General features: G+C 39.2%; 1 protein-coding gene across 7 annotated transcripts in view; it reads left to right on the top strand.

Annotated features, from left to right (window-relative positions):
* The first annotated feature begins 5,172 nt into the window (after positions 1-5,172).
* Luc7l3 (LUC7 like 3 pre-mRNA splicing factor) overlaps positions 5,173-26,656 on the top strand; it is a 31,870-nt gene continuing 10,386 nt past the window's right edge. For all 7 annotated transcript variants that reach the window (XR_003300588.2, XM_026386973.2, XM_026386974.2 and 4 more), the window contains exons 1-6: positions 5,173-5,413; positions 19,032-19,098; positions 23,832-23,871; positions 24,573-24,717; positions 25,148-25,222; positions 26,411-26,515. Coding sequence is in view for 6 of the 7 variants with exons in the window: in XM_026386973.2 (XP_026242758.1) it covers positions 5,315-5,413; positions 19,032-19,098; positions 23,832-23,871; positions 24,573-24,717; positions 25,148-25,222; positions 26,411-26,515 (531 nt within the window). In the remaining variant the exon portion in view is untranslated. The remainder of the gene's footprint in view (positions 5,414-19,031; positions 19,099-23,831; positions 23,872-24,572; positions 24,718-25,147; positions 25,223-26,410; positions 26,516-26,656) is intronic.

The raw sequence follows: 26,656 nt of genomic DNA, 5'->3' as shown, positions 1-26,656 counted from the left end.
CTGATTTGTTGAGGCTGGCTTTGAACTCGTAATCCTCCTGCCGCAGCCTCCCCAGTTGCTTGGATTACAGCTATATGCCACCACACCTGGGCTTTTACTTTTTCTCATGAGATAGGTTCTCCTAAATTACCCAGACTGGCTTGAATTTGGAATCCTCCTACCTCAGCCTCCCTAGTCACTAGGATTACAAGTGTGTACCGCTGGGTGGATGTGATGGCGCACACCTGTGATCACAGTCGCTTGGAAGGCTGAGGCAGGAAGATCATGATTTCAAAGCCAGCCTCCGCAATTTAGTGAGGCCCTAAGTGACTCAGTGAGACCCTATTTCTAAATAAAATATAAAACAGGGCTGGGGTTGTGGCTCAGCGGTACAGCACTCTCACCTAGTATGTTTGAGGCCCGGGGTTCAATCCTTAGCACCACATAAAAATAAAGGTATTGTGTCCAACTACAAATAAAAAATAAATATTTTTTTTAAAAAAGGGCTGGAGATGCAGCTCAGTGGGGGATGCAGCTCAGTGGTAAACTCTCCCTGGTTTCAATCCCTGGTACCAAAAAATAAAAATAAAAAAAGGAAAAAAAAAAAAAAACAACCAAGTGTGTGCCATCACACCCAGCAACATTTTTTGTTAATAACAATAACAAATATGGAATGGGATCAGGAGACCACTGGTTAATATGATTAAATTTCCCGTTCTATTATTAGGAAACAATTAACTCATATAACACCTAAAAATTGTCTATAGTTGGGGTATTATGATATATTATTAATAATGATTACATTTACTTTGGATCCTTGAGGCCCAGCAGAGATTCTGACACAAGTGATGCTGGAGCTGGGTGAATTAATAAAGGATTGAAGAAGGAATTTGCTCTCTACAGTGGTAATACACACTGGACTGTGCTGCTTAGAATCTAGCAAAAAGAGATTGTAGAATAAGATTTGTCTAGTGTGACTGGATCAGGAGGTCTCGCCTTTATGATCCAAATGCATTTGGTATTCTCATTTCAAGGCTGAATTGTCATTATTGTTACAATTTTGTCTCCTACAGGTCAGGAACTCCCTGAAAACCAGGTCTTATTATTTTTCAGGTGGGGAGGGTACTAGGGATTAAATCCAGAGGTGTTAAACCTCTGAGCCACATCTCCAGCCTCTTTTAATATTTTATTTAGAGCCAACGTCTCGCTAAACTGCTTAGAGCCTTGCTAAACTGCTGAGGCTGGCTTTGAACTCACGATCTTCCTGCCTCTGCCTCCCTAGTCACTGGGATTAAAGATGAGTGCCACCATGCCCAGTGAGAATCAGTTTTATACATCTGTTTGTAATCCCAACTAGTACCCTAGTTTCCAGCACAGAACACATGTACCAATTAACTTTGTGTTCTAAATGAGAACATTAGATTAAAAATTTTTAGCTGGGCATGGTGGTACCTACCTATAATCCCAGCTACTCAGGAGGTTGAGGCAGAATTGAAAAATCTAAAGATTAGCCTTGGCAATTTAGTGATACTATTCCAAAATAAAAAGGGTTGAACACAAATAAATATATACAAATAAAAATCAAGTGAAAATAAAAGCAGTTCAACCACAGATAAAACATTTAAAGATGTTAACAAATGGGGGAAACTGGATGTGGGGCATATGGCAACTCTGTCTTCACAATTTCTTTCTTTTTTTTTTTTTTCTTTTGGTGCTGAGGATCAAACTCAGGGTCGTGGGCATGCAAGGCAAGTACTCTACCAACTGAGCTATATCCCCAGCCCCTCTCTTCACTATTTTTCTGTAAATCTTAAACTATTGTAAAAAAATAAAATATCTTTAAAGAAGAAAAATGAAAGACTAGACTATAATGCACAGCCTACATTAACTATAGTATAGAGACCTTAATGAACATCAAAGGGGTGGGGCAAAGGCACTGTGCTTGAAGCCAAACTCAGAACCATTCAGACACAATCCCTGCTTCATCGGACATTGTGCATTAATGAGGGAGAGAATCCCTAAAAGAATACACACAAAGATACCAATATAATTGGGATAATAGGGGGGTGGAGTGGATCACATATCTGTAATCCCAGCAACTCAGGAGGCTGAGGCAAAGGATGGCAAATTCTAGGCCAGCCTCAGCAACTCAGTAAGACCCTGTCTCAATAAATAAACAGGACTGGGAATGTAGTTCAATGGTAAAGTACCCCAGGTTCAACCCCCATAGCCCCAAAAAAGAAAAAAAAAATCCCCAGGATCAACCCCCATAACACCCCTCCAAAAAAACAAAAAATTAAAAAAAAAAAAAAAAACAACTCTGAAGGGTGATAAAGAGTCAGCCAGGCAAAGTAGGCAGAAAAGAACTCAGGGAGAGAGATTAGTATATACTAAAACCATCTCATTTAATGAAACAATATTCATCATTATTGAAAACATAGCTAAACCTGATGTCCTGATTATGAGGATTCATTCAGCGGCCTGAGGGTGCCAAACATTTGAGAGGTGCAGAAGGTAGAGAAGGAACTTGCAAAGGATACTATGATGAAGATACAGAGATAAAAGGAAAATCTGGAGTTTACCAGATAAGGAAGCAGAAAAGGAAGTGTTTCAAGAAGGTAAAAGTGATTAACATTGTAGAAAACTACTTGCAGGTCTGTAGGAGAAGCCTAAGGAGTGTCTATTGAACACTGTGGTTGGGAGCCAATGGAATATGTTGAAATAGAGGGGAAATGAAAAAGTAAAATGGTATTGGAAATTCTAAGAAGGAAAACAGGATGGGAAGTAATGGCGCACACCTGTAATCCCAGCTACTTGGGAGGCTGAGGCAGGAGGATGCCAAGTTCAAGGCCAGCCTGAGAATTTAACAAAACTTTTTATTTTGGTGTCAAAAAATTAAAAGTGGGAGGATGTAAGACAGTGGTTCAATCCCAGTACCCCCCCCCCAAAAAAAAAAAAAAGTAAAATGGTGTCATTTCCTGAGACTCAAAGGCTTTTTTTTTTTTTTTTCCCCTCACAGAACTAGGGATTGAACCCCATGACACTCTACCACTAAACTACATTACTGGTCCTTTTTTATTTCTTATTTTGAGACAGGTCTCAGTAAATTGCCCAGGCTCTCCTCAAACTGTGATCCTCCTTCCTTAACCTCCTGAGTAGCAAATAGCTGGGATTAGAGGTGTGTGCCACCATGCTCCCCACCCCCCTTTTTTTGTAGGAGGAATTGAACCCAGGGGCATTTAACCACTGAGCTGTATCCTCAGCCCTTTTTGGTATTTTGTTTAGAGACATGGTCTCTCCAACTTCTTGAGGGCCTCACTAAATTGCTGAGGCTGGCTTTGGAATTGTGATCCTCCTGCCTCAGCCTATGGAGCTGCTGGAATTACAGGTATGTGCAACAGTGCCCAGCTCACCATATCCACCTAAAAAGGCTTTTTAGATGCAAAATTAGACTTTTTTTTTTTTTTGAGAATTCATTAACATTTATTTTTTAGTTCTCGGCGGACACAACATCTTTGTATGTGGTGCTGAGGATCGAACCGGGGCCACACGCATGCCAGGCAAGCGCGCTACCGCTTGAGCCACATCCCCAGCCCCAAAATTAGACTTTTAATGTTTGGAATAAGCCAATGAAAAGGAGGAAGAGTCTGGTGTCATGGCCTGCCGCAGTCTGGTTGGGCACAAATAACCCAGCCGCCACAAAGCATTTGTATGTCCAAAAAGGAAACTTTATTGCCCGAACTCCACCAGCACTCCACGCACACTTCTGGGAACTCTCTCAGCTCTCCACCGGGGCTCCTTGCCAACTCCCGAGAGAACTCCAAAGTAGCGGGAGCTTGAGGCAGGAAGAGCCGCCCTATTGGCGGACAGCAAAGGTCTACATACAACTGAATACACAGCTTAATTTAACCATTATCATCTCAATGGCTCCCTGGCATCACCTCTCAATCACTCCCTTCTGGCAAAATGCCATGCGTCATCCCCACTCTGCTGTGGCCCTCAACAATGGCCCATACCTGCAATCCCTGTGATTTGGGAGGCAGTAGGATTGCAAATTTGAAGCCAGCCTCAGCAATTTAGCAAGGCTTTTAGCAAATTCACAAGACCCTGTCTCAAAATAAAAATTAAGAAGGGTTGGGGATGTAGGTCAGTGGTTGAGTGCCCAGGTTCAATCTTTAATACCAAAAAAAAAAAAAAAAGATAAAAGAAAATCCATATCCTTAACTGTGCTGGAGTACTGGCCCAATTTTTTTCTTCTTCTTGTAGTGCTAGGATCAAACACAGGACCTTGTAAATGCTAGGCAAGTGCTCTACTACTGAGCTACACCACCGCCCCCTATTATCCCAATTATGTTGGTATCTTTGTGTCTATTCTTTCAGGGATTCTCTCCCTCACTAATGCACAATGTCTGCTGAAGCAGGGATTGTGTCTGAAAGGTTCTGAGTTTAGCTTCAAGCACAGTGCCCGGTCCATGCAAAATACTCATCTAGTTGTTGAACAAATGAGTCAAAATAATTTTTGTTTTGGGCAATCCCAGAGTTTGAACCCAGGGCCTCCCACATGCTAGACTAAGCACCACACTGAGCCCATTGCCAAAATTTTGAGACAGTTAGGTTTCCCAAAGAAGCCTCGAAATTGAAGCTGGCCTTGAGCTTGCGATCCTCCGGTTCCAGCCCCCGGAAAGGCTGGGGGTTTATAGGCCTGCGCCACAGGCCACCGGCCACCCGGCTGAGTCCACATTAAAGAAATTCCAAACAGGTGTCACGACTGAACATCATACTCTACACGTCTTTGTCCCTTGATTTCCCACCCTATGAATCAGGGGAAATCGGGACAACCCAGGCAGAGGAAGCAGGGAGCACTAGGACTAGGAGAATGGAACAAGAAATCGGAGCGCTTCCCTCGCTGAAAGATGGCTCCGTGGGCACCACGTGGACAAAGGAAAACACTCCTTCTTCTCCATTTCGGGGCGGTGTCCACGCTTCCAGAAGCAGGCCAGAGTTCCTCACTGTGAAAAAGCCCGGGAAGGCCCAGCGCGCGGGCAGTCGCCGCCGAGGCGCAGCCTGAAGGCAGGGGCGGAGTCCGGACTGAGCTCGCGGGGCGGGCCCCAGCACCGCGGAAGTCGCGCCGCCCTGGCCGCCGGGCCTGGGCGTGTCCCGCGGGCGCAAGGCATGCTGGGAAGGCGCCCGCGCGGCGGCCATTTTGTGTGATCGGCTCCTCTGTGGAGGAGGCTGTTCGGCCTGAGAGCGGGCCGAAGGGGCTGGCGACTGTGTCGCCGGTGTTTTCCTTGGTGGGTGCCCGGGCTGGTGGGAGCAGCCGCCCGAAGGAAGCACCATGATTTCGGCAGCGCAATTGTTGGATGAGTTAATGGGCCGGGACCGAAACCTCGCCCCAGACGAGAAGCGCAGCAACGTGCGGTGGGACCACGAGAGCGTAAGTCCCGCGGGTCTTGGGCCTGTGCCCGTGCCATGGGGGAGGGGAGCGGCGCCGGCCTGGGCGGGGGCTGCGGCGCGATTTGGGACCTGGGCCACGGGTGGGGTAGCGCGTCCGACTCGTTGGCCCTGGGCGCCGGGAGGGTGGTTCGGCAGGGAAGGTTGCTCCCGGCCCCCGGCAAGGGGGTGATTTGTTGTTGTTGTTACTCTCGAGGAAGTCCGGGACAGCCATTGGCAAGGTTGAACAGCACCTTGATGAGGCGGGGAAACGCGGGAAAGGAAGGGCGCATTTTATTACGTCCAGAGGGTTCGAGTGTTCACCTCATGAAATCGGGAGAAGAGCAGATTCTTCCGTTAGGTGGGTTCAGCGTCGTATTTGGCTGAGATTTCAGACCAAGAATAGTGGCAAAAAAAAAGAAAAAAATCCTGGCAGTGTCTTGTTTATGAATGGTTCAATTTCGAAGCTTCTTTGGGAAAGTAGAAATTCAAAGGCGGTAATAACTTGGTAGGGTTTGCCGTGATGATTTACAAATATTGTTGGGTAGCAGTTCCTGTGAAATCTCTCCGATACGCGATTGTCAGGGCTTTTTCTTTATCCTACCACTCATTCGATCCTCTTATCCCTGTGAGTGAGGGTAGACGGGATAACCCCAGGTTCACGGGTGAGGCTTCTTGAGTCTTATCCAGGGTCTCTTGTCAATATGATCTTTGTCGTTGTTTCCACTTTCTACAATTCTATGAAACTGGCTCCCTGCAAGTACTGTCATGTGCTTTGATCTAGTTTTGAACATGCAGTGTAACTTTTATTTTAGATATGTGAAGAATACAGGTAGAACTTAATTTTACTTCGCGATGATAACCAACCCTAGTAACTTTAATGCAGTTTGTTATCTAGCCCGGCGCGGTGGCGCACGCCCGTAATTCCAGAGGCTGGGGAGACTGAGGCAGGAGGATCGCGAGTTCGAGATCAGCCTCAGCAGTTTAGCGAGATTCTGTCTCAAAAATTAAAAGGTTTGGGCATTTGACTCAGTGGTTCCCCGAGCCCCGCCCCCGCAGTTGCTGTCAAAATATAAGGAAACAGTTAAACAAATGGACTTTTTATTGTTTTTATTATCATTATTTTTTCAATTAGAATTTTATAGTTACCCGTAGTAGTTCGGTTCATCCCTGCAAACTCATACATGCATGCATGGAAATCGATTTCAGTTCATGATCCACCCTCCTGCCCCTCTCTCTAACAGACTTTTAAAGAAAATTAGTTTCTTACTTAAAAAAAAAATATTTATCTTTTGTGGTTGTAGATGGACAGCACGACTTTATTTTATTTATTTTTTATGTGGTGCTAAAGATTGAACCCAGTGCCTCACATGCTAGGCAAGCACTCTGCCACTGAGCTACAGCCCCAGCCGCTTGCCTTTTTAAAATAAAATTTCCCTTTTGCAGTGCAAGAAAACAAGCTGGTGTTGGATGAGTCCTTATACCTTTTTAAAAAGGTGAATTTGTCTGAAATTGTTCTTAATAGAACTCATCCTGTAAGATATTTGGGATTCTTGCATTTGTCATTGATTTCTATGGGACTGAATCCTGCAGATTTTTTTTTTTAAACATATGGTCTCCTCCCCTCTTGTCCCATAGGTGTATAAAAGTAACTTTTTGTTATTTGAGTCTATTTACTCCTTTTGTCACAGTGAAGTAACTTTCACTTAAAAATAAATAAATAACTACCTGACCCCCTCCCCCAATGAATTCAGAGTATGGGAGGCAAGAATTCTACTATGGAGCTGCATCCCCAGCCCCTTAAATTTTTCTTTCTTTATTTTTACATTTTTGGTACCTGGGATTGATTTGGTACTGAGGGGCACTTAACCACTGAGCCAATCCCCAGCCTTTTTTATATTGAGACAGGATATTGCTAAGTTGCTTAGGGCTTGCTAAGTTACCTAGACTGGTCTTGAATTTAGCAATCCTGCCTACAACCTCCCAAGTCATTGGGATTACAGGTGTGGGCGCTGCACCTTGCTCAAAAATTTTTTTAACCACCTAACTGAACCTTTTTATTTGCTGTGCCAAGTATTGAACCCAGGGCCTCCTGCCTTCAAGGCAGGCCCTCTACCACATCCCCAGCCCTAACTCAGCTTTTCAGTCTAAACTTTACAAAGGGTAGAAAAAAAGAATATTAATGATTCAGCTGGGATACAAAAAGGGCATTTACATATTTAAAGAGAAAAAGGTGTTTTTGATTACATTACTCATGAACTGGACCAACATTATCTTTCTATTCTCAGTTTTGAATGCATGTTGTGAAGAAATTTTCAAGTGGTAGTTTATGACTTTGCAATGGTGAGACTTAAGAACAGCGATTTAGGTTTTATGTCATCTCAGCAATAATCTGCTTCTCAGTTTTAGTGTCTTTCATTGATTTTAACTTCATGCCTTTAATGACAGGTTGCAATTTATTCTAGATTTAAGAATTCAAGTCAGTCACTTGCATTTCAGATTTATGTCTATAGGGAAAAGGGTGGTGGTGACAACCAAGCACAAAAACACATGACCTTTTCTAAATAGTGGAATTATTGTAGTGTATAATCAACCAAGGGAAGTGCTTAATTTCACTTTAGGGTCATCTACATATTCTTATGCTGCTGGCTGTTAATGTTAGTTTTGGAACCATGGACAAACTCGGCATGTGCCATAAAGGATTCACCATCACAGGATTCACCATCACTGTAGCTTCATGTTTTAGAATATTTTTGCATTCCTATTGTATTTGAAAAATTTTCTTTGCCACATTTGCACTAGATGGGAAAAGATACTTCAGTTGGGTGGGATCCTAGGGTTAAATAAATGCCAAAAGAAGGAAGCAACAGTATATTAAAAGTTAATTTGCTGTGATATCTATAGACGCTTAACAGTCAACACAGAAACTTTACTTTTAAAAGTAATCCCTATAAGGCCAGGGATGTGTGTCAGCAGTAGAGAGATTGCCTAGCATTCCCAGGGCACTGGGTTCCATCCTCAGCACTGCACAAAGGAAAAAAAAAAAAAAACACAAATTAGTAGTCCTTAGAACTCTTGACAGCTCAGGAGGTTGAAGCAGGCAGGAGAATTTCAAGTTCCAGGCCTGCCTCAGTGACTGAGACCCTGTCTCCAAAAAATAGGAGCGGGGGTAACTGAGGATATAGCTCAATGGTAGAGCACCACTGGGTTCGATCCCCAGTACAACAAAATTAATATATAATCTAGTTCGTAGACTGTTGTATTTGACTGGCCTGTGTAATTCATTTTAAATGCAGATTTCTGTCCCTCAGCTCCCAGAGAGTCTGATTGTGTAGGACTGAGGGGAAGATGTGTACAATTAGATTTTATTCTATTTTATTTATTGAGTACTTGGGATGAACACAGGGACCCAAACTCTGAGATAACATCCCCAGCCCTTTTTATTTTTTATTTTGAGATAGGTACTCCTTAAGTTGTTCAAAGCCTTGCTGAGTTTCTGAGGCTGGCTTTGAACTTGTGATCTTCATGCCTCAGCCTCCTGAGGCCCTGCAAATTACAAGCATGCATCATCGCACCCAGCATTTTACTTGTTATTTTGAGATGGGGACAGGGTCTTTCTGAGTTACTGAGGATGGTCTCCAACTTGCCATTTTCCTGCCTCAGCTGGGATCCCTCACTGGAATTACAAGTGTGCATCACTGTGCCCAACTTTTTATTGGTATTTTTGCATTAAGCAGTTTGTGTCTGCTATGGTTGGCCACAGTAATGAAGAAAGCATATGATTTTGACTGTCTAGGATGAGCAACTTTCAGTTAGGTTCCACGTGGAAAGAATTTCAGTATTTGTCAGAGAAAGCATTTAAAGACTGGTGTGGAAACAAGGTGCATTGGTGCACACCTGTAATCCTGATGACTAAGAGGCTAAGGCAGGAGGATAAAAAGTTTGAAACTAACTTGGGCAATTTAGTGAGACTGTCTCAAAAGAAAAAAAAAGGCATGGGGATCTAGCTCATTGGTACAGTGCCCTGGGTTCAGTCCCCAGAACAGGGGAAAGGGACAGTCTTGGTGGTAGCTTTTAGTTGTTTGTATGTAATATATTAACAGGGATTTTATAGGGATTGAGGTTTTTACATTCTAAATCTTAACCTGAAAGTGAAATTACTTAACTACTGACTTATCACTGATTCTAATCAGTGAGATTTTCTTTGTCACTTATCAATTTCAAGCATAATCTCTCTTCAGTGAAGGTTTTACTAAACCTTTATGAAGGTAATTGAACTAAAAACCTTTTTTTTCCCCCAAAGATCTCTGACTGGGTGTAGTAGTGTGTGCTGGAATCCTGGCTACTCAGGAGGCTGAAGCAGAAAGTTCTGCAAGTTCTGCCAGCCTGGGCAATTTATTTAGTAAGATGCTGACTCAAAATTAAAAATGAAATTAAGGGGACTGGGGATATAGCTCAGTTGGCAAACTGTTTGCCCCACATGCACAAGGCCTTGGGTTCAATCCCCAGCACCACTTAAAAAAGATAGATAGATAGATAGATAGATAGATAGAAAGAAAGAAAGAAAGGAAAACAGAAAGAAATTAAAAGGGCAGAGGATGTAGCTCAATGATAGAGATGGTAGAGCTTCCCTGGGTTCAACCCCTAGTTACTTGCCACCCCAAAAAATCTTGAAATGTTATCAGATACTGTTAACACTGAAAAGCTTAGAAAACTTCTCATTTTTCACTTGTGAACCTTTTTTTCCTAGTTCATCTTAAAAAGGGGTTCAGAATTTGGGAGGGATACTTGGAAGTACAAAATAAGTAATTACAGTGTATGACATCTACTATAAGCATTTTACTAGATAATTTTGATTCAGAGAATCATCAGAATATTCTGTTAGAAATGTAGGTAATGCCTTATTCTATAGTACATGGTAGGTACTTCTCCGAGCTTGCTAGTAGTTCATGTGTTACATAACTTGATTACTTTTCACCCCTAAGAAATGGAGAATCAGAGAGAATATTGAATTCTCCATGTACTTTGAACCAGTTTAACAATATCAACACATGGCTAAATTATATCCTCTATATATTTGATGCCCTCCATTATTTTGAAGCAATTCTGTCACTTTCAACCTATGTCTATTTCTAAAACATAAGGACTTTTAAAAATATTAAGATCTTTGGCAGGGTGTGATGGCGCATGCCTGGGAGGCATGAGGCAGGACAATCAAAAGTTTAAAGCCAGCCTCAGCAATGGCAAGGCACTAAGCAACTCAGTGAGACCCTGTCTCTAAAAAATAAAAATAAAAGGCAAGGGATGTGGCTCAGTGGTTGAGTGCCTCTGAGTTCAATTCCTGGTACCAAAAAAAAAAAAAAAAAAAAAAAACTGTGTGTGTGAGAAAAAACCACAATACTAGTATTGAAAGGAAAGTAATAAAATATTTCCATAGTATTTGTTTTGTGGCTTTAGGAAAAATGTGTTTTTTTTCCTATGTAGCTCATCACTAGTCTTGATTTCCACACAAATACTGAAGGCAACTTGAATTGTGGAAATTTCTATATTTGTTCATCCAACAAAAAAATGTATTACTCTTAGGGTAGATAATAGATTAGTATAAATACAGCACTTCACCCTAGAAAGCCATTAGTGTGGCCATAGATATGAAGGAGTAAATATGCATTCATATCAGTATCCCAGTGTGTGGCTGGGGGTATAGGTAATTGGTAGAGCATTTTAGTGAGGCCCTGGTTTTGATTCCCTACATGGCAAAATAATGATAGTAGTAAGTACCACAATAGGGAAAAGAAAGCCCACAGGAAAGGGGCATGAAACACAGACTCAGGAGGGGCCTCTCTACATTTAGTGAATCTTGTACACCAGGACCAGAAGGATTAGTGGGAATTAGCCTGATCTAGTGAGAAAGAAGGCAGATGTTAATTAATAGCCTCAAGAAAGGGATGAGCATGAAGGTCAGTGAATTTGGGTAATTATGGATAATGTAGATAACTGGAGCCTCTATTTTTGTTGGGAAGTATGGATTCAGACAGGAATCTATGAATGGTGGGTTTTAGTTTTGTTTTTGTTTGTTTTTTTTTGGTGCTGGGGATTGAACTCAGGGAAGGTCTTGTGCATGCAAGGCAGGCACTCTATATCCCCAGCCTTTGTTTTGTTTTTGTACCAGGGATTGAACCCTAGAGTTGCTTAACCATTGACCCTATCCAGCCCTTTTTGTTTATTTTGAGACAGGGTCTCACTAACTTGCTTAGGACCTCACTAAGTTGCTGAGGCTAATCTTCAACTTGTGATCCTCCTGTCTCAGCCTCTGGAGTTGCTAGTATTACAGGCTTTCGCTGCTAATCACAGCACAAATCTGGTTTTCGATGATTTTTTATATAAGCCTTGATAAAGTTTGAACTTTTACTTTGGGAAGCAATGCTTCTAAGCAACAAGAGATGTTTACTGTCTAGCTGCTGTGGAAAATTGAAATTTTAACCAAAATTTCTCAGGCAATAAGGAGAGAGTTTACCATGACTACAAAGTAATATGTAAAAAAACCCCTGAAAATAAACAGCTACAAAGCATGATCATGGTATAGCAGAAACAAAACTACATGCCATTGGGGACTTGTCACAGATTCATTTATTAAAACCTTCTCTTTGGTGTTTCTTTTTGAAGGGGGGCAGGTAACTGGGGATTAAACTCAGGGGCACTCACCCACTGAGCCACATCCCAGCCCTATTTTGTATTTAGAGACAGGATCTCACTGAATGCTAAGTGCCTCACCAATGCTGAGGCTGGTTTTGAACTCCCTGTCTCAACCTCCCCAGCCACTGGAATTAGAGACACGCACCACTGCCCCCAGCTGGTGCTTCTTTGGGGGGTGGGACTTCAACTCCTTTAGCTATAAAGAAAATACCTGCTTCTGAAGAGTTGTTGTCAGAATAAATCATTCTTTAATGGTAAATGAAAGGCTACAGGTTAAAGGTGTTCATTTTTATTTACCAGTAAAATTTCCGTTTATTTTAAATTAAACATAACAGTTGAGGTATTACAATAATACTTTGTAACTGTCCTAAAATATATAGTAATTGAGGTTGGCTACTTAGAATTTGTTTCTTTATTTGGGGTACTGGGGATTGAACCCAGGGGCGTATTACCACTAAGCTACAGCCACAACCCTTATTTTTTTTTTTTTTTTTTTTATTTTGAGACAAGGTCTCTCAGTTGCTGAAGCTGACCTTGAACTTGAGATACTCTTGCCTCAATCTCATGTCTCTGGGATTATGAGTACCATCAAGCACAGTTGCTTAAAATTTTTTTTATTAAGGTCCCTGTTACAAATATCAGATTGATTGTTGCCAACATGAATTGTTTTGTTCAGGATTTAGATGTTGAATAAATTCATTATCTTTATTATTTTAAAAATTAAACTTGAGGAACGGTATAGCCCATGGGGAGGTTAGAACTTGATATTTGATGGATTCATACCTATCTAAGGTCACTAGTAACTTAAAATACCGAAATAAGTTCTTTGAGGCTTCCCACAGAATTTGAAAGACCTAAATTTGAAGATGTCTGTAAGGACATTTACATATGATTTAATTATTTGAAGCATTTATTGGTATATAACATAGATGACCTGGGCATTAGGGTTTGAAACAGCACTGAGGTCAAGCAATTTTGACAGGGAGGTGCTGGGGTTTGAACGAAGAGACACTTTACCACTTAACCATATATCCCCAGGTCATTTTTTAAAAAAATAGTTTTTAGTTGTTTATAGACCTTTATTTTATTTGCTTATTTATATGTGATTCTAGGAATCGAACCCAAGTGCCTCACACATATGAGGCAAGCTCTCTACCGCTGAGCTACAACTCCAGTCAGGTCATTTTATGTTTTAATTTTGGACAAGATCTTGCTAAGTTATGCCCAGGCTGGCCTCAAACTTTTTTTTTTTTTTTTTTGAGAGAGAGAGAGGGAGGGAGAGAGAGAGAATTTTATTTATTTATTTATTTTAGTTTTTTCGGTGGACACAACATCTTTGTATGTGGTGCTGAGGATCGAACCCAGGCCGCACGCATGCCAGGCGAGCACGCTACCGCTTGAGCCACATCCCCAGCCCCTGGCCTCAAACTTTTGATTCTCCTGCCTGAACTTCTCAGGTTACTGAGAGATTACAGGTGTCCAAACCCAGCAACTGATGTTTTTTTCCAGTTGATTTTGGGAAAGCAGTTTAACAAGAATAATGCCAATAGCGTTAAATATTTGATTAGATCAAGGGAGAAAATATGTTGCTTACTGTTGAATTCAAGTAGATACTGAAAGACAACAGTCATTAAGATGTTCTTAGTATACTTTGGTGATTAGAAGAAAGTGATGTGGAATTAATTAATGAAACCTTAGTTTGAAGTAAATACTGAGGGGGGGAGTGAGAAGGACTCTTGTTAAGGTATAAGTCTTAGCCAGTATTTTCCCAGTTAATATTTATATTAAACCTCCCAAAACATTCTTATGTTAAATGATGTTCTTTCAATTAAATATTGATTCCATGGCCAGTTGCACAGGTCTGTGATCCCATCTGCTCAGAAGGCTGAGGTAGGAGGATTGCAGGTTCAAGTCCAGCCTGGGCAACTCAAAGACCCTGTCTCAAAAATAAAATAAAAAAGGTGGTGATGTAGCTCGGTTATTAGAGTGCCCCTGGGTTCAATTTCCAGTACTGGGGGTGGTGTTGGGAGACTGATTTATTAGATTGATTCCGTGAATGTATTAGGGAATTGTTTTCACCTTTTTTTTTTTTTTTTTTTCTTTTTTGGTATTTTAAATGAACCAAGGGGAGTTCTACCACTAAGCTACACCCCTAGCTCTTATTATTTTTTGGAGACCTAAGCTGCCTAGACTGGTCTGGAACTTGGGATTCTTTTGCCTCAGCCTCCTGAGTTGCTAAATGTGTGCTGTACCCAGCTTACTTAACTATTTTTATGTTTTCCTTCTGAGTTTTTACAAAAATATATGTGCTTACTGTATTCAAACATAACAAAGAAGATAGTAAATAGTGCCCAGCACAGTGACACATTCCTAATAATCCTAGCTGCTACAGAGGTTGGCTTAGGAGGATTGCAAATTAGAGGCCAGTCTGGGCAACTTAGCCAGATCCTGTCTCAAAATCAAAAAATAAAAGGGCTGGGGATGTGGGGATGTAGCTCAATGCTAGAGTGCCCTTGGGTTTCATACCCATTACACCCCCCCCCAAAGGAAACAGTGAAGTATATTCTTATCCTCTCCCCGTTGCCAATTTTTCACCCATAATAGCTTAAAAATTATTATGTATACTTCCAGACTTTCCCTAATAATTTGGACAGTGTTGTTGGCACATGGGAATCTAACTTGAACTACTTGTTTCCTGTTGGGTAGATAATGTCTAATATTTTGGCATTACCAATCAAGCTGCAGTGAACAGTCTACTGTTTTACTATGTATGCATGTATGTGAGCTACTGTAGGATAAGTTTCTAGAAAGATAATGACTAAGTTAGAAATGCACATTTTATATTTTGGTGGATGCTGTCCCACAGCTCTCTGATATTGTTTGAAACTCTTTTTATTTTAGTTGTAGATGAACACAATACCTTTATTTATCTTTATGTGGTGCTGAGGATCAAACCCAGGGTCTCATACATGCTAGGCAAGTGCTCTACCACTGAGCTACAACCCCAGTCCTGGACTCTTTTCAATTTTTATTTTGGACAGGGTCTCTCCAAGTTTCCTAGGGCCTCACTAAGTTGCCAAGACTGGCAGTCTTCTTGCCTCAGCCTTCTTAGTTGCTGGGACAGCTCTGTTTCCATACCTGACTGGACTATCATTTTCTTATCTTTGTAATGCCAGATACTCTTTTATTTTGCATTACTAGAGATTGAACTCAGAAGTGCTGTATCACTGAGCTACATCTCCAGACCATTGTATATTTTATTTAGAGACAGGGTCTAACTAAGGTACTTAAGGTGCTGAAGCTGGCCTTTAATTTGCAATCTTTCTACTTCATGTTCCCAAGAACCTGAGATTACAGGTTGTACGCTTCTGCAACCTTTTCAGATACTGTTTTAATTTTTTAAAAAATACTCTTTCTTTGTTTAAATGACAAAATGTTGCCATTAAAGTTTTCTAGTCAGTTTCCAAGATTGATTGTATTTCTGCCTTCTCTTAACTGTTTGTTAAAACTGTGTTGATGAGATTGAACTTTTCAGGTCACTGGTGTTGCCTTACATTTATGAAGAGGATCAATCAAAATTTGTGTTAAGATCCAGGCATCTGGTATTGTACACGCCTGTAATTTTGTAGGCTGAGACCAGAGGATTGCAGCAAGTTCAAGACCTTAGCCTTAGAGAGGCCCTAAGCAAGTTAGTGAGACTAATATAAGAAAAAAGGGCCGTAGATAATGGCTCAGTGGTTAAGTGTCCCTGGGTTCAATCCCTGGTACCAAAAAAATTTTTGTGTTATGTGTGTCCCATCTATGGTCTGTCCTTATGCCTCCTACCTTCGGTTATCAGGTTGCTGGGTCCATGATAGATATTAATAAAGACTTGCTGGATAAAAAACTAAGCGAATTAGTTTGTATTCAAAGAGCTTGTAGGAGTATTAATTATAAAATATTTTTAGTTAAAATATCTCCAATTCCTGGGAAGGTTTTATTGGATAGAGTAATGAATAATGTTGATGTACCATTAAATGGTAAAGCAATATCTTAAGGACAGTTGAAGAATGGAAAGAGCATGTGGAACCGGACTGGGACAACAGAGTCTAGTCAGGATTTCTAAGTAGCTGATACCTTCAGGGCAGGTCCTGTGGTTGATCTCTGCTTCTTACTTCCAAATGGAATAATTGGATTCAACTAGGTAGTTACGGGTTGGCTGACAGTCCGGTCTTATTTGGTCTACATAGCAATTAAAGACACTTTGAAAATTAACCAGTAAAGCAGGCGAATATTCCCCTTCATCCTAGTGTAACAAACATACTATTTAATTTAAAAAAATTTTTCTACTTAGTTGTCTATTCATTTATTATTATAATACTGAGGTTTGAACCCAAGGGGCCTTGCACCTGTGAGGCAAGTACTCCACCTATGGTTTGTTTTTTTTTTTGTGTGTGTGTGTGTGTGTGTTTGGTTTTTTAGGGTTGGAGATCGAACCCCGGAAATGTGCTACCTCACCAGCTTGCTCCAGGCTGGTCTTGAATTTGAGATTTTCCTGCCTGAGGTTCCCAAGTAGCTGGGATTGCATGTTGCTACCACCCCTGGTATTAATAGTTGTATACAGATATTAAGATGTGAGGCTCGGGCTGGGTATGTGGCTCAGTGCCAAGGTGCTTGTCTAACATGCGTGAGGCAAAGGGTTCAGTCCTTAGAAACACATACATACATACACCCACACCCACACAAATACCAGTATAATATTGGTATAAAAGTATATCCATTGTTTAAACATGACATATCAATCTTTTGATGTTTTTGTGGATTTAATTCTTCTGAACATAGATTATGGAACCACACGGCTGTGAATGAATGTAAAAAAAAAATCTATTTCAGATTTAGCACTCAGTCCTCAGTGTTCACAAATAACTCACTCAAGTTTGTTTTTGTGGTGCCAGGAAGGAATTAAACCCAGGGCCTTATGCATCTAGACTAGTGCCTCATCACTGAATCTATTGCTGAACTATGTCCCACTCTCAGTTAAGCAATCAAGTTTAATTTTTTTCCTTGAACACCCCTCCTTTTCCCTCCAGCCAAGGACTAAACTCAGGGCTTTAGGCATGCTAGGCAAGCATTCTGCTCCTGAGATAAATTCCCAGCCCTTCAAGCTTAAATTTAACGCCACCTTTTCTTTCACATGTCATAGTTCATTGATAACCCACCTAGTAACAAGTTTTATGTGAAGGAAAGGTGATATTCTGGAATTTTGATTAAGTGGTTTGTGTGCAGTGTTACAAAATTAAATATGGAATAGAGCTGTTTGGTGATACATCTGAAAGTTAGAAATACCAATGAGAGAATTTAAAGTTGGTTTCATGTTAATAGTTTTCCCCATAATATAAGAACCCACCAAGAGTAATTTAGTGGGTGTTGACATGTGTGAAAATGTCTAATACATTTTTGTTGTTGTTGTTATTGTTGTTACTAGGGATTAAACCCAGGTGTGCTTTACCACTGAGCCACATCCCCAGCCTTTTTTTTATTATTTTGAGACAGGGTCTCACTAATTGCTTAGGGCTTTACTAAGTTGCTGAGGCTGCCCTAATACTTGGTGATCCTCCTGCCTCAACCTCGAAAGTCACTGGGATTATAGATGTGTGCCACCATGCCTGGCCTCTAATATATTTTATAGAAAATTAGAGGATCTTTAAGCAAAAAGATGGAGCCAAATTGCTTTTTAAAAAAAAAATTTTTAAAGTTGTTGATAGACCTTTATTTTTATTCATTTATATAGGGTGCTGAGAATCAAACCCAGTGCCTCATAAGTGCTAGGCAAGCCCTCTACCACTGAGCCACAACCCTAGCCCCCAGATTGCTTTAAATGAGAGTTCTGTCTCATTTAGACATAATTCCCAAATCCTAATCTGATTTAGGTAACCAGGCATGGAGGTGTATACCTGTAATTTCAGTGAGTTGGGAGGCTGAGGCAAGAGGATTGCAAGTTCCAGACCACCCTCAGCAATTTTATTTATTTTTATTTTTATTTTTTATTATTTACACATGACAGTACAATGATCTTGACATTTCATACATTTGAATCAAATGGGGTATCATTTCTCATTTTTCTGATTGTACAGGTTGCAGAATCACATTGGTCATACAGTCACGTATATACATACAGCAATAATGATGTCTATTTTATTCTGCTGCCCATCTTTTTCTCCTCACAATATTATACACATATTCTGTATAACGATGAGGGTCTCCTTCCATCTTCCGTGTAATTCCCTCCTTTTCCCTCCCACCTCTCTTCCCTATTTAGTGGTAATCTTCTTATGCTCTTCCTCCCTATCCCATTTTGAGTCACCCCCCTTATATTAGAGAAGACATTTGTTTTTTAGGGATTGGATAACTTCACCTAGCATAATCTGCTCTAATGCCCACTCTCAGCAATTTAGAAAGATCCTGTCTTAAAATTTAAAAGAAGTCTGGGGATGTCAAAGCATCCTGGGTTCCATCTCCCATATAAAAAAGAAAGGTAGAGTGAGATTATTACATGTTATATGTGTATTGAAATGTCACACTGTACTACCCAATAAATATGTACAATTACCAAAAAGTTAGAATGATTAAAAACAGTAAGGTTTTTTATTAAAATTTTTTTTCTTTATTCTAGCTTGTCTTTCCTGTACTTGTTTTTGGGGGCCCTGGAGTCAATGATTCAAAGTGGAAAATACTGATAATTCTGTCATTCCTGAACATTTTTTCTTTCATTGAAATTTCAAAGTATGAAAATAACTATTTAAACTAATAGTTTAACAAATTGAATTAGTCTTAAAAGATGAATGGCACATGGAGAAATGAGAAAATATTGTTTGGTACCCATCTGTAATATAATTTTAAAACTAAGCAATTTTAAATAGTTAAGTGCCTTTGGTTTTTTTCCCCATTAGGTTTGTAAATACTATCTCTGTGGTTTTTGTCCTGCGGAGTTATTCACAAATACCCGTTCTGATCTTGGTAAGTTAATTTTCAGTGTAACTTTTATCAAATGTATGATTTTATAAATACTTTCTTTGTAATTCTTGAAAATTACTGATAAGTAATTTCTTACTTGGCTAAATTTTTGAATATGTTCATAAACGCCTATGTAATTATATATGACTTAGCTGGATAGAGTGGCACAAGCCTTTAAATCCTATCTACCGAGGAGGCCAAGGCAGGAGGACATCAATTTTGAAGCTAACCCAGGCAATTAGTGAGACCCTGTCTCAAAATTTTAAAAATGGGTTGGGTGTGTGTCTCCATTGTAGAGTGCCACATCCCCACTACAGGATGTGGCAGGGAGATGGCTTACTTAAACATAATGTCTATTTCTGTTCACTTCTAAAATTCTACTAAAATGAAAATTAAAAAAACAATGACAGTGAAGAGATAACATTAGAGATGTCAGCACATTTATAGAAGATAGCAAATATTACCAGAGCAGAGAAACTTCTATCCCTAAAAGCCTATAGAAAAGAGTACTAAGTGGAAGTGCGTGAGTACAGCCTACCCCTAGGCAGGTTCAGGGTATGGTTACCACAGAAGGGAGGGCTGAGTCATGGGGCTAAAATTGAGCGATAAGTATAAGTTAAGGGTTTTTCAACTGTGACACTATAAAATTTTTGAGCCAGTTTTGGGGAGCTGTCCCATGCATTGTAGGATATTTAGCAACATACCTGTCCTATACCCTTTATATGTCAGTAGGACTCTCCCAGCTGTGACAGCCAGAATTGTCTTTAGACATTGCCAAATGTTTCCTGAGGGGACAAATTGCTCTTGGTGGAGAGCCATTAGTTTAGGTGGTCATGTGCATCTGTTGACTTTACCTCTCTCACCCCAGTGCCCCAGGAGGATAAAGGGTTACATTCTGCATTGGACTAGAGAGATTATTCATCTGAACTACAAAATGCAAAAATTTTTGTTAGTTGACAGAAGTCAATTATTTCAAGTATGGTACATAATTAATATTCTAGATCCTTAAAAGAAAAGTTAATTAATCAACATCTTTGCTTTTGTGTGTTAGGAATATATTGGGGCTGGAAGAATCTAGATCTTGAAATTCTAGATAGAACAGGACAATGATGAGTGATAAATGAGACTACAATAGATTAAATGAGACTGTATTCTTTTTTTTTTTTTTTTTTTTTTAGAGAAAGATTGACATTTATTTTTTAGTTTTTCAAGGGACACGACATCTTTGTTTGTATGTGGTGGTGAGGATCGAACCCGGGCCGCACGCATGCCAGGCAAGCGCGCTACCGCTTGAGCCACATCCCCAGCCCGAGACTGTATTCTTTTTTAGTACTGAGGTTTGAACTTGAGGTGCTTATCTCTGAACCACATCTCGAGCCATTTTATTTTTTTTTGTACTGGCGATTAAACCATTGAGCCACATCCCCAGCCCTTTTTATTTTTCATTTGGAGACAGAGTCTCATTAAGTTGCTGAGGCTGGCCTCAAACTTGTGATTTTCCTACCTTAGCCTCCTGAGTCTGTATTCTTAATAGTGGGGTCTTATTCTTCCCTCTTTGCAGAAGAATAAAGCTAGATTTTTTTTTTTTTTTTTTTTAAACTGGGCAGAAGAGAATTCTTCTCCAGAGAAAGTACAGTTTCAGGGATGTGATGTCTTTGAATACTGACCCTTGGGGGATCTCCTAAAAGAAAATCTCAGTACCTGATTTTCCTTTGGTTAAAAAGCCCTTAGTGACAAACTGCCTATCCATTAGCAGCTTCTAGGCAGATTGTGGAAAAATTTTTAAAAATCAGTTGTTGCCAAGGAACACCAGCCAGGTACTTGAAGAAAGTCTTCAACATGAGAGACTGACAGAACCAATAACAGGGTAGGAGTCTTAGTGGAATTAGGTAATGGGAAAACTGTTTGAAATTAGAAAAATACTGTTTCAAAAGATTGATTGATTTGTATATAATGAGGAATTGAACCGAGGGTCTCATTGCATATTAGGCAAGCAGCACTCTACCACTGAGCTATATCTCCCAACACTTTTTTTTTTTTTTTTTTTGAGACAGGGTCTTGTTATGTTGCTCAGGCTGGTTTTGAACTTGGGATCCTCCTGCTTCAGCCTCCTGATTAGTTGGGATCACAGGTGTGTGCCATCATGCTCAGCAAAGTCTTTAGTATCACACACTTATCAGAAAGAACAGAATAGTATACACAGGAACCTTTGAAAAATTAGAGCTGTTAGAAATTAGAACTGAGGAAATCTGAAGTAAAAATCACTAGAAAGATTTGAAAATAAAATTAAGAAAATCAGCTGAAATGTTGGGCAATCGAACAGTAAAAGATTAGCGTTTTTAAGATAAATTAGATTGGTCCAGTAACACTAATACCGGATTAGTAGTTCCATACAGGGAATATAGACATGGGAGGAAATTATCAAATATGAAAGAAAAAAAATTTGCAGTACATAGTGTTATCAGTCTTTAGATTGCATAGTTATTCAAGCTGACTGCGCAATGAATGGAAAGATTTCAGTTGAGGTATATCATTTTAGAACATCAAGGGCGGATGTGTGTGTAGGTCATAGAAATATGAATCAGAATGGCTTAAGACTTGTCAGTAGCAACACAGGAATCTTGAACACTGTAACGAAACACCCTCAGTGTTCTAAGTGAATATACGTTTTTATTAAGGTTTGTAATATAGCTGAACATCAAAGTAGGAAGGTGAGAGACATATTTAGACATGCATGATTTTTGGGGGGGGGTGGGGGGTATTGGGAATTGAACCCAGAGGGACTTTACCACCAAGCTATATCCCTAGACCTTTTTGAGATGGGGTTAAGTTGCTGAGGCTGGTCTTGAACTTGTGATCCTCAGCCTCCCCAGTTGCTAGGATTATAAATGTGCCTTTGTGCGGTACTAGACATCCAAGGTTTTAACATAAATCTCTTTTCGACTTTTCTGAGAGCAGAAAGGGAATTCCTCAGGGTGACAGCTCAATAGTAAGCTTAGAAAATAAGCATCCCAGATTGAAGCAAGACAGAAGGCTCATGGAATAAAGCCCAGCTGTTTATCTGTATTTTGAGCCGTAAAGGAAAATTAGTGTTAGTAAACTATCTAGTTTCTATAGCTGAGTTCACATGTTTGAGAAGGATCTATAAATTGGCATGTAGAAAACAAATGAAAAAAATTCCAAGAGAAATACATCAGAGAGTTCATCATGATGTTCCTTTTATTTAGCTCAGAAGGGAATATTTGGTCAAAATATAAACATCAAATGTTTTTTATCCTAAAATTTTGGTGTTTAAGATCAGTACACCAAGAAAAAGCAAAATAAGAGTAACATTTAGAAATATGGAGGTAAATTCCAGAAGAAATAACTTTAAATGTTGAAATTGGTTGGTTTTTGGAGACTAGAGTGCTTGTTTGGTGCTATTTGCAGGTAACGTGAAAATCATAAATGTCAGTGGTGGTTCAGATCAGTGCTACCACATCTAAGTTTCCTTTGGTGGTGATAAGGAACAATTTCCTTTCCTTTCCATCCCTCTTGTCTTTTCTTCCCATATAGTTGCTTTTCATTATTTTCTCCTTGAAGAATGAAGACTAATTTGCATGTGCTGTTGGGCATAATGCTTCATGGTTTGTTAGGATCAGTTTGGGTGCCTACAGACTACTAAGTGATTAAATGGATTTATTTGTTATTTTATTTTTTAATATATATTTTTTTACTACAGTACCAGGATTTAAGAACAGAGCTTCACGCATGTTAATAATCAAGTGCTCCACCACTGAGCTACATTCTCAACTCTTTTATTTTGTGATAATATTTAACTTAGTTGCCCAGGCTGATCTCCCAACATTTTTTTTTAATTGTTCTTGTTAGATATACATGACAGTAGAGTGTATTTTGACTTATTAAACCAACATGGTGTATGGATGTACATGAAATGAAGTTAATCTGGCCATGTATTTATGTATGAATATAGGAAAGTTATGTCTGATTTATTCAACTGTCTTTCCTAGCCCCATCTGCTGTCCCTTTTCTTCATTCCCCTTTGTTTAATCCAGTGAACTTCTATTCTTCCCACTCTTACTATGTGTTAGTATCCGCATATTAGAGAACATTCAGCTTTTGGTTTTGGGGGATTGACTTACTTCACTTAGCATGATAGTCCATTTACTCACAAATGCCATAATTTCTTCTTCCTTTTTAAAAATATCTTTATTAGTTATTGGTGGACCTTTATTTATTTGTTTATATGTGGTGCTGAGAAGCAAACCCAGCGCCTCACACATGGTAGGCAAGCCACAACCCCAGCCCCACAATTTCTTCTTTATGGCTGAGTAATGTTCCATTGTGGTCTTCCAACTTTTGGTCTTCCTGCCTCAGTTTTCTGAGTAGCTTGGATTATAGGTATAAGTATGGTTCACAACATCCAGCTTTTTTTTCTCTTTTAAAAAAGGAAAAAATGGGCTGGGGATGTGGCTCAAGCTGTAGCGCGCTCGCCTAGCATGTGTGCGGCCCGGGTTCGATCCTTAGCACCACATACAAACTTGTGTCCGCCGAAAACTAGAAAATGAATATTAAAGAATTCTCTCTCTCTCTCTCTCTCTCTCTCTAAATGAATGAATGAATGAATGAATGAATGAATGAATAAAAAAGGAAAAAATAACTTTTGGTAAGAGGAAAGGTTGTTAACTGTTAAAAAATAATTTATACATTCCTATTATTCCTTTTTTTTCTCCCAGGTCCATGTGAAAAAATTCATGATGAAAATCTACGAAAACAGTAAGTTGGGCTTTTGTTCTTTTTCTCCTAGTCATTATTTGATTTAAAGGGACAAATATTATAGAAGTAATTGGAATTGCTATAAAATAATTGAATACTAGAGATTCATTCACTGGCTTGGTGTGGTAAGAAAGTTATATAACTTTAATAATGGTATTGTTAGCTGCCAGGAGTATGTGTTCTATGCCAAACTTTTGTACATCACAGTTACTTTTGAACAGCCCCAGTTTTTGTTTGTTTTGTTTTGTACTAGTGGGGATGAATCTAGGGGTGCTTTACCACTGAGCTATCCTCAGGCTTTAAATTTTTTTTTTTTTTTTTTTTTTTTTAATTTTGAGACATGGTCTCTCTAAGTTCAACTTGCAGTCCTCCTGCCTCAGCCTCCCAAGTCACTGGGGTTATATGCATGTGCCACCATACCCTGCAAGCCCCAGTTTTATAGATGAGACCTAATCTAGGTCCACGGTCACTGACACATCTGGTATAGTGGTAGAGCTGGGGAGTCAAATTCCTTGTTAAACCTGTGTTCTTAACCAAACCTGTTGCAGCATATTGTCTTCTCTTCAGGATGAGAGACAACAAGAAATTCACTTCATATACATTGCTTAAGGTTCAGCTTAAGTGCTGTAGTCCTTGAGACTAGTTAATATAGAATGTATGAATTGAAATGGATAAAGGTGTGTTCATTTTCATTTTACCAGGTATGAGAAGAGTTCTCGTTTTATGAAAGTTGGCTATGAGAGAGATTTTTTACGATACTTACAGAGTTTACTTGCAGAAGTAGAACGTAGAATCAGACGAGGCCATGCTCGACTGGCATTATCTCAAAACCAACAGTCCTCTGGGGTAAGTGTAAAGTGGATTTACAGTCGATTTCTTCTTCTTTTTTTCTTCCTGTGGTTCCAGTCATCAAACCCAGGGCCATCCTAGGCAAGTGTTCTTCCACTGAATTGCGTCCCTAGCCAAATTACAGTCTGAATAAAGGTTCTTTGTTCTCTGGAGACTCCTAACATTTTGTCTTCTATTCCCTACTTTGTACTTTTAGAACGATATAAAACTTGAAAGGCATTTTTTCAGTCTTAACTATTATAACATTGTTTTGCTAATCATAACATTTTTCTAAGTGTCACTAACTGACAAGATTGTGATTTACTGAAAATTGAAGTTAGTTAAATTACTATTCTTGTGATTAAACATTTTAATTATTAAATAAAAATAATATGTGAGAGTTTGAATGTTTGCTTTTTACTTGTTTGACACATTTTGTTTTCAACAGGCAGCTGGCCCAACAGGTAAAAATGAAGAAAAAATTCAGGTTCTTACAGACAAAATTGATGTGCTCCTACAGCAGGTGAGAATTATATTCATTAATGTCAGTTAATATTTAAGTCAAATACTTAACTAATGTGAGAATGACATATATGAAAAGATATTCAACATTAGTAGTCCTTTAGGAAAATACACATTACAACCACAATGAGATTACTTTTGTTTTAAATGGCCCAACCGGGCGCTGTGGTGCAGGCTTGTAATCCCAGCATCTTAGGAGGCTTAGGCAGGAAAATCGTGACTTCAAAGCCAGCCTCAGGAAAAGTGAGGTGCTAAGCAACTCAGTGAGACCCTGTCTCTAAATAAAATACAAAATAAGGCTGGGGATGTGGCTCAGTGCTCCAGTGCCCCTGAGTTCAATCTCCGGTATCAAACAAACAAATAAATAAGGCCCATACCAAGTGTCAGTGAGAATTTGGGCTAACTGGAAAAATAAACCTTGATGGTAAATGTAAAATGTATAGCCACCTTGGAATGTGTTTCTTAAAAAGTAAAAAATAAAACATGAGCTATCCTCTTCTAAGAAGTATTTACCCTAGATAATTGAAAACATGTCTACACAATGACTTGTACAACAGTAATCTTAAGAGATTTGTTCATAATGGACAGAAAATAAAAACCCTAAGCTAGCAATAATTCAAATGTCCATCAACAGGTAAGTGGATAATTAATTGTGATATAACCATACAGTGGAAATTGAATATTGGATAATAGAAAGGAATTAACTACATGTAAAGTATAATGAATCTTAAAATAATTAGAGTGAAAGAACCCAGGCCGTTAAAGGAATACAAACTATATTCAATTTGTGTAAAGTTTAGAAAATGCAAAATAATCTTAGTGACAGCAAAAATCATTGTTTGCCTGGGCATATGAGTGAAGTGAGATTGAAGTTGGAAGAAGCACTAAAAAGGGGGAGAAACCTTACAGGGTGGTGGGATATATTCATTATCTAGATGCTGGTGATGATTTTCATGGGTTTGTGCCTATGTCCATACATCAAATTCTCTAACTTTATTTTATTTAATGTCATTAAGGCTGTTAAAAAAAAATCAAAAGGGTAAATTAAACCCAAAGAGATTTTAGTAAACAAACAAAATTTAAAACCCCACAATACTACTAGATGCTAATGAAGCATGGGAGGAATACAAAAATATTTAGTTTGATTAGAAAGGATTTTGATTTTGGTTTTTATCCCTATCCTTTTTAGATTGAAGAATTAGGATCTGAAGGAAAGGTAGAAGAAGCCCAGGGAATGATGAAATTAGTTGAACAGCTAAAAGAAGAGAGAGAATTGCTTAGATCTACAACCTCGGTGAGTAAACCTACTTTCTTTTAAATTACCTAGCCTGTTAAAATATAAATTTCTTGGGATTAGTTCCTAATTGAGAACCTTTGAAGATATTTTCCCTAATATCCTAAATAATGAGTCATCAAACATTTTCTTCAATATATA

Source organism: Urocitellus parryii, chromosome 7 (genome assembly GCF_045843805.1).
Source record: "Urocitellus parryii isolate mUroPar1 chromosome 7, mUroPar1.hap1, whole genome shotgun sequence".
NCBI lineage: Eukaryota > Metazoa > Chordata > Mammalia > Rodentia > Sciuridae > Urocitellus > Urocitellus parryii.
Note: the sequence above shows the minus strand (reverse complement) of the source record. Positions and strands in the feature narration are given on the sequence as shown.